Below are 8,781 nucleotides of genomic sequence, written 5' to 3' on the forward strand. Positions count from 1 at the left end.
TATTATTATTATTATTATTATTATTATTATTATTATTATTATTATTATTATTAAATTTATACCCCGCCCTTCCCCGTAGGGCTCAGGGCGGCTAACAAAGGCAAGAAAAGACTTGCAATAAACAATAGAAAACACAAACCTATTTATTAGCAGTAGCCAAACAATGTACCAAAAATTTAACCTGTTATAATTCTGCACCTTGTTTGTTTGACGTCATATAAAATAAACTATTTTCACTGTTCACTCTGCCTGGTCCTCACACCTGTTATTCGGCCAAAAGGGAGGTCTAAAGACCTGGAAGGGTGCTCTGGCCCTTCTCAGAGGAGGCTGAAACCAGAGTGATGGCAGCGTCAAGTGATACCCCACCTGAGCCGTGACAACCACAAATTGTTTTTGAGGAGGAAACAACTCCACCAATTAAAATAGCCAACATAATTCAACAGCTAGCACAGAAAGGCGTGAGATTCTGTGTCCTGAACTTTACCCATGTGCATACTTTGAAAATATGTAAAATTAACCTAGATCTTGTTTCATTTCAGAAAAAGCATATAAAGAATTCAGAGAAAGCAGATCATACCCATATACAGTCACACCCACAATCCACTATCACACATGACCGCTGTGGGGTCTCAAAACCCAGCAAGCACCAAAGCTCTTCCCAGCTGTGCTCTGCCATGACCTGACTGCATGTGCTGTTAAGGCTGACAGGAGGCATACAGGGTTAAGCTAGAGCCGAGCACATTGGAATGCAAAGCTAAGATCAATCTGCAGCATTATCCCTTCCCTCCACAGACTCGTCTCCTCTAATCTGGTCTCCTGGCCATGGTAAGGCCTTCTCTATGCACATACAGTTACCCCGCTTTATAAGGGAGTGGTCTATGCCCTGGGGATGGTGGGGGGCCTGAAAAGGAATGGGGCTGGATATGCACCCCCTTGCCCAGCTGGCACAGAGTTTCAGGCTTGGGTATCACCAATATGCTGACGACACCCAGATGTACCTGCTTTTGGATGGCCGCCTGGATGCCGTCCCAGAAAATCTGGCCATGGGTTTGGAGGCTGTGGTTGAATGGTTTAAAAAGAGCAGGTTGAAACTGAATCTGACAAAGACGGAGGTTCGGGGCTCAGGTTCAGCTTACCAACCCCTGACAGGGCACCACTGGCACCAACACAGTCCGCCAGGAGCATGGGTGTGACCCTGGATTCCTCCCTCAACATGGAGGCCTAAGTCACACATACAGCCAGGTTGGCATTTTTCTGTCTACGCCAAGCCTGGCAGCTGGCTCCTTTCCTGTCACGCTCCAACCTGGCCACAGTAATCCATGTGACAGTCACCTCCAGGCTAGACTACTGTAACTCACTTTACACTGGCCTGCCCTTGAGACTGACCCAGAAGCTCCAACTGGTTCAGAATGCGGTGGCGCATGTCCTAACAGGAACATCGCCGACTGTACATAGTCAATCGCACTGGCTTGTTGGAGCACCAAGTCAAGTTTTGCCCTGGCCCCGACCTGGTGGAACTCTCTGCCAAATAACATCAGGGCCCTGCAAGATCATATGCAACTCTACAGGTCCTGCAAGGCAGAGATGTTCCACCAGGCTTTTGGTTGGGGACAGTGACGGTTTACATAATGACTGGCACCCTACCTGGATCCTCTACTCCTTATGTACTCCCTTACCTGCGCTTGCGAAGCACCCACACACCAGATGTGGGAGAGAAATACAAGAAATTTTAACCACTTGCTTTAATTACTGAATAATTTGCTGGATATGGTTTTTATGTTTTTTATGTTTTTAGAATTTGTATATTGCCTAGAGCCCCACAATTGTGGAGATTAGGTGATTAATAAATATAATGTAATAAATAAATAAATCCAAGGTGCAGGAAAGCTTCATATTACTGACAACAATTGAGCTTCCAGCACTGTCCCTACATGTTCCCAGCAGATGAAAGAAACAGGCAAGACCTCACAGACTGCCAATGGCCCTGTTTCAGCAAGTCATTGAATTTTGTGCCACACTGCCGTCGGCTCTTTAAGGACCTTCGGAAATAAGGGGCTGGGAAAAAGAACTTTAAGGGGACACTATTCAATTCTTTATGAATCTTGTATTAAGATTTCCTTTTTAAACTTTCGCATCTTTTACTGTTCTTTCCTTAATCTGACTTTTTTAGCTCATCGGTTTTTAGCAGGTTAAATGGAAAATTAAACCAACAATGCCATGTTTGGTGTAGTAGTTAAGACTGCAGACTTTAATCTGGGAGAACTGGATTTGATTCCCCACTCCTTCACATGCAACTGCTGGTGTGACCTTGGGTCAGTCATAAGTTCTTTCACAGCTGTTCTCAAGGGCAGTTCTCAGGAGAGCTCTCTCACCCCCACCTACCTCACAGGGTGTCTGTTGTGAGGAGGGGAAGGGAAAGGGGTTGTAAGTCACTCTGAGATTCCTTCAGGAAGGAATCGAAAGCCAGTCGAATCCAACTCTAGGCTGCGGTGCTCATCTCCATTTCTAAGTTGAAGAGCCACCGCTGTCCAAAGATGTTTCCATGGTCATGTGGCCGCCATGACTAAACACTGAGGCGCAAAGGACGCTGTTACCTCCCCACCAAAGCGGTACCTATTTATCTACTTGCAATTTCTTGCTTTCGAACTGCTAGGCTGGCAGGAGCTGGGGCCAGAGACGGGATCTCACTCCATCACGTGGCACTCAGGTCTCAAAGTGCCAAACTACAGACCTTCCAGTCTGCAGCTCAGCGTCTTAACCACCGTGGCCCTACTTCGGGTAGTGAAGAGTGGGGTATAAATCCAACCTCTTCTTCTTCTTCATGTGGATTTATGAAAAACAACACAGACATTTGGAATAATGAAACTAGAAAACACAAACCTATTTATTAGCAGTAGCCAAACAATGTACCAAAAATTTAACCTGTTATGTTTCTCTCCCATGATGAAAGATTAAAATCAGTAACACATCTACCACTAGCAACAATAAAGTAGGAGTCAGAATTTCAGAAAGAGAGGCCCAGCCTTTGTGCTTATGGCCCTTGTCAAATCCATCTGATACAAACTCAATTTTTTCTTCCTCGAACCATTAAATATCAGTGGCCAGGGGCACAAAATGGGAAGCAGAAATGAACAGGAGGGTAGAGAACTCACAGTTTTACCTTTTGCACTTCAGTTTCAAAACATCTGCTAACTTTGCTAAACTATATTGCAGAAATATATTGCCAAGCTTTGTGTTTAAAAAAACAAACCAACCACCAAGTCGATTATATACAAACTCAAAATCTAAAACAGAATAAAAACAACATTTGCATCTGATAGAATGAAGGAGGGAGATTACGATACTGGAAATTCAACTGCAAGTCATCATTTTAATGGGACCTATCAGTAATAATCATACTTTGGGCGTGAAGAGTAAGAGCTGTAACCGTACTGGGCATAATGCGGCTCTCTGTGTTGCTGGTAGCTGTTACCCCAGCCTCTTTCTTGCCACTGACCAGATCGATAGCCTCCATGCCGGTCATATCTCTCCCCTCTGCCTCTGAACTGTCTGCCATCTTGGAACCTGAAGGAGTGGGAAACGAAACAGCTCACGTTTTAGCAATGTGGTCATACAGCACCTTCATGTTTCTCAAAGCACATCACATCTATTGTCCAGCTAATACCTGCACCAAACCAACTGCCCAAGACCCAAGGAAGTGTCCCAGGGACACTAGTTTTAAAGTGAAGATCCCTCCCCCTCAAGGAATTTCGGCCCACTCGAGAGGGACGGCAGCCTTCTGGGAGAAGTCTTTGGAGATTTGCACTGGCATCAGTATACAAATTCACCAAGCACAGCAAAATAGCTCTTCAGTTCAAAGCCGATGCAGGATTTAGGCTCACAGTTCTATGGTAAGTCGCATGCAGGCCACCAAAGGGGAAGCTGCTGCTTTGCTACATTCCAGGAGTTGAAATTGCTTTGTGGACCCTGCTCCATCCCACCCCATAGACAAGGAAATTCTCTTACAGCTGATTCTTACGCTGTTATTCTAGAGGGCAACCTCCCCATCTAGCTGAGCATTTTGCTTTGGACAGTACGCCTAAACCCATGAGAAGAACAGCCAATGGTTCCATTCTAGTGGAGTGATCAACCTCTTATAATTTTCCCCTAGTTTGTTTTCTAAAGGATGACAGGAGCTGATGGACTCTTGATTATCTGGCCTGGTTTCTCCCTAGCTGTGATGAAAGCACTATCAATTTCTAATGCACAACGTCCTTTTCTGTCTCCCAAAGTGCCAGTAGGCAAGATAAAGCTTAAAAGCTCTGGGAGGGCAGCATGTGCAGCCTGGAGTAAATAATAAAAAGCATGACTTCGTTCAATATACATCATCTCCCTCTGCTAAGTACCCAGGGGTTTGTACCTACCAAAAATATTCAGTCACAAAAAGTCAAATGAAATGCAGGCCAGAAAATGCAGAACACGTTGAATGTGATCTAAGGATGCTAATGAAATATTTTTTTGGACACTAAATATTTTTTTGGACACTAAACATTACACACAATGTTTAGTCTACCACTCAGCATGGTCAATTTTCTGTTAATAATTAGGCCACAGAAGACAGGATCTTCAGTTTATTGAGGCAATGGATTGGATCCCTTTTTTCTGCTGCAAGAAAAATCACTTTGTGACCAAGCAAGCCGTAGATCACCCCCAAGGCCGTTCTTTCAAGAGATTCAATTCATTCCTTTTGGCATAAAGAACACTTTGTCTCAGTCCTGCACAGAATGCAAAATCACTCATGGCTGCAATTTAGAAGAATTCTACAACTCCCTTTTTTAAAAACTTACCTACTGGGTTGAAGAAAAATTATTCAGGGAAACTCACTCAGTGTAGAATGGGCAAGTCCCCATAACAAGATATCTAGGGTCTGGTTTGCCAACCCAAAAGCAAGAAGATACTGTGGAAAGCAGTACCTGTAACCAAGGTTCTAATCAGCAGACTGTTTTTGTGGAGATGACGAAGTGGTATTCTGGCTTGCCACCTACCAGCTCCTCTTCAAAATAAAACTAGCTGCTGATCAGAACAACGCATTGGAAAGATATTTCCCTCTGTAAAAACAAGAAACCTATTTTAACAAAATAGAACCAGTACCGATCTCTATATCGGTGACCCCCTGATCTGCTTCTCCAGTCTCCTATTAGGGGAGGTGGGTCTGTGGGGCGTTGAATGTATTTCTGGTACTCCTCATCTTCCAACGTAAATCGATTGGCAAACATCTTTTCATAATTCTGAAGGATCTCAAGTGTGGAAGGCACCTTGCGTTCTCTGAGGAAAATATAAAAACAAAAAAACATCGTCCTGGTATGACAAAATGTTTCTTATTGATGTCAACTGTGGGACTAAAATTGTTGACCAATTGGATTGGCAGGATGGTGTATAGCAAGAGCAGCTTTTCCTGGATACGTTGGCAGCTGTTGCTTTGTCATGCTCTTGCATGTGCCTTCAGTAACGCAAGCAAGGATTTCAGTGACTGTGGACAACACACCTGTGCAGCCATCCATGGCTTATTCCTACACAAACCTCTCTATCTAGTGCGCACCACTGGTGACCCTTCAAACTGATGCATTCCACCAGCTGTCTTCTGAGGGATTAATGACCTCACTACAGGTTGGTTCTAGTTGGGTTTTTTCCCCACTCCATCCCACCCGTTTTATTACAGACCTCTGTCCCTCATGGATTTTGTAATCACAGGTCCTATGATCCCCACAGATAACTTACTGGGGTAGTCCAATGAGAGCTACCCTCCCTTTTTCACCAGCAGAAAAGTTGGTTGGATCCAATCTCATGTCTGGAGACACTTCTTAGGAGTGCTGAAAATCGTTTAGACAGGCAGCATCAGTTCCCAAGGTGACCACAGGACCATTTCTTCCCCACTGTTGCCCCTCGTTTTGGAAACAATACTAGGACCCACAGAACATTCTTCTGAGAGGCAAAATTGGTGTTCAGACCACAAGCAATTATCTTCCTTTAAATCACCTTCAAACCTCTGGGGGGGGGGAATTCTCCATCTCTAGCCTAGTTTACTGTCCCAGTCAAGTAGCATTTCCAATAATTGTTGGTGAGCCACCAGGAATGGCCAACAGTCTATATTCAGTGATATTCACAAATTGATTTTAAACTATTTATTAGGCTTTTATCCTGTCCTCCTTCCAAGGAGCTCAGGTGGTGTACATTGTGTGCGTGTACATTATGCATTTCTTTTGATCCATCGGGGATTTTAAAGTATCTTTGATCATCCTGCTCTTCCATCTGATCTCCACACCATAGGACCAAGGGGGAAAAACTGGGCCCTTTCCTTGTGGACAATGTCTTTTTATGGTTTCCCCAGTGATAGCATTGAGACTCACTGACCTACTCCGCAATGCAACTATAGAGGCATAAGTCCCCCCCCCCCAGCTTTGTACTACTCTTCAATAGGTCTGGATTGCCCATTGTGTGTCCACAAGTTCAACCGATATACATTTGTGTTGATTTTCTTCATGAAGGATACACTGCAGTTAAAGCAGGCAGTCACCAACAGTTATAGGGGCAACAAATTGTTTTGAAAGTTAATGAACAGATCATTCTATTTGTGTTTAGGTTTTTGCATTGATTTATGGGCCTGCAGCCCCCATTCCCTACAATACCGCCCTATGACTCCCCACCAAAAGAAAAAAACTCAGAGCCCAAGAGGGAATGTCACCTGTTTAACCAGTCTTCTACTACAGGAGGTTGATCTGCAGGGCGGTGGACATATTTCTGATATTCCTTGTCTTCTGATGTAAATCGATGTGTAAACATCTCCTCGTAATGCTGAAGGGTATCAGGAGTAGAAGCCATTCTGAAATCTCTGCAGATACAAAAAGCTACTTTGCCAGCCTTTTAAAAAGTCAACTATCTGTGTAAATCAAGAGCCAGTGGGAATTGTTGGAACCTTGAGAGACAGTAGCGAGCACAACCACAGAATTGTTTCCATGGGGGCAAGGCCAGTCACAAAATTATTGGGAAGTCCCCAAGACCTGTTTTCCCATAAAACAGAGGCAGCTGCTTCTGAACGGGCACTCCTATGTCAATGTGTGCTGTCTCCTGAGTTCTCCAGAAGCACCTCATGCTCCAAGAAGGCAGAGGAAACCCAGGATCAGCTCTTTGTATTGAAGAAGGAACACTGTACTTTCAGTTTCTGAAGCACTGCACAACCACAGAGAGGTCTCCATGACCAGAGACAGAATAGGCAAGCCAAAGGTGTGCAGCTGTGACACTCTTGCCCAAGCCAGTGATCTCAGAGCTTTACTTGTCAGGTTACAGGTAGGAACCAAGGTGAAGTTCCTCCAAGAGGAGTGTGTGTGCGTGTGTGCGCACATGCATGTGTGGTAGTGATAGTGGTGGGTTCCAGCACAAATGGTGCAAATGCACTCCTAACAGATTAACACACATCCAAGCGCAAAAAGCACTCAGATGCAAGATACAGCTAACTGAGGCATCTGTATTTAGTGGTCAAGCATCACATTCCTTTCAAAACTGTTGTGAGCAGGGTTGCCAACGCTGGCCTGGGAAATTCCTGGAGATCTGAAAGTGGCACTTGGGGAAGGTGGAGTCTGAGGAGCAGGACAACCTCAGCAGGGTAGGAGGGAGAAGCGATACCACAGATTTTTGCCCTCTCCAAAACTGCCACTTCATCTCTGTAGATCAGTTGTTATTCCAGGACTCCAACTGGAGATTAGCAATCCTATACGTGGTTACCAAGACAGTGCCCCCTCCACATACACATAAATCTTTTCAGATGTATGAAAAAAGCAGAGATTCCATATTGCCCACACATGCGTACACACACCGCCTCTCCAGCAGGCAAATACCACCCGGTTTACTACCAGCCATGCGACCATCTCACTGCCCAATGCGGGGGTGGGGGGGGGAATTAATCCACTCCCCAGCCCCAGGCCTGACTCTGGCCAGCCTTCAGTCCCGGTCTCCGAGGGAGGGAGGGAGGGAGGGAGGGAAAGCCAGCCGCCCCGCGCCCAGCCCTCGCGCCCAGAGAAAGCAAAAGGCGACGCTCCTCACCCGGGGTCCGGCCAGGCCTAGTCCTCGACTCTTCCCTTTCCGCGCCGCGGCTCCCCACTTCCGCCGCCGGCCAGCCCCGCCCGCGTGGGCGTGGCCTTGCCGGCGGTGGGCGGGCTTTGCCGAGGCTTAGGCCTTTAAAGAGGGCGGTCCCGGTCTCCAGAGGGAGGGAAAGGGGCGCTGCGGCCGGGCGGATCGGAACGCGTGGCCGCCCCGAAAAAGGCGGGCGGGGGTTCCCTGCGTCCTCTGCCCCTCAGGCGCAGTGCCTAGGCGTGTGGCGCTCTGAGCATTTGACGACGGCTTTTGCCTCAGAAATAGCTCCTCACGTCGCTGTGGCGATGCCGTGTGCTGTAGCCGCTCAGCGGGAAGGCGGGTTGCCGGCGTCAGCACTTTTACGTTCAGAGTAATTATGGATCCCGAATAAGCCCCGTCTAATTGAGGGATGCCAGCCTCCCGGTGGGACCTGGGGCTCCCCTGGAATTACAGCTCATCTCCAGCCTATAGAGCTCAGTTCCCAGGGAGAAAAGGGGTGCTTGGGAGGGGTGGACTCTGTGGCATTGTGCTCCACAGGGGTCCCTGATCTCCCCAGGCTTCATCTACAAACCCCCAGGAGGTTCCCAACCCGGCTCTGGCAACCCGATTTACCCCTGCCAGAGGCAAGGGTGCCCTGGCGACCTGGTGGCCACCATCCTCTCTCTCTCGGGCCAA

General features: G+C 46.8%; 1 protein-coding gene across 1 annotated transcript; it reads right to left on the bottom strand.

The window, feature by feature from the left end:
- Positions 1–3,242: 3,242 nt before the first annotated feature.
- On the bottom strand, positions 3,243–8,175 carry FAM103A1 (family with sequence similarity 103 member A1). The gene is made up of 4 exons (XM_015424338.1): positions 8,077–8,175; positions 6,722–6,868; positions 5,131–5,304; positions 3,243–3,564 (listed from the first exon to the last, which is right to left on the bottom strand). Exons 2-4 carry the CDS (start codon positions 6,856–6,858, stop codon positions 3,384–3,386), a joined length of 492 nt encoding a protein of 163 aa, XP_015279824.1. The 5' UTR covers positions 6,859–6,868; positions 8,077–8,175; the 3' UTR covers positions 3,243–3,383.
- Between the last annotated feature and the right edge of the window lie 606 nt (positions 8,176–8,781).

The sequence above is a fragment of the Gekko japonicus genome, unplaced genomic scaffold (assembly GCF_001447785.1).
Source record: "Gekko japonicus isolate JY-2015 unplaced genomic scaffold, Gekko_japonicus_V1.1 scaffold3703, whole genome shotgun sequence".
In the NCBI taxonomy this organism is placed as follows: domain Eukaryota; kingdom Metazoa; phylum Chordata; class Lepidosauria; order Squamata; family Gekkonidae; genus Gekko; species Gekko japonicus.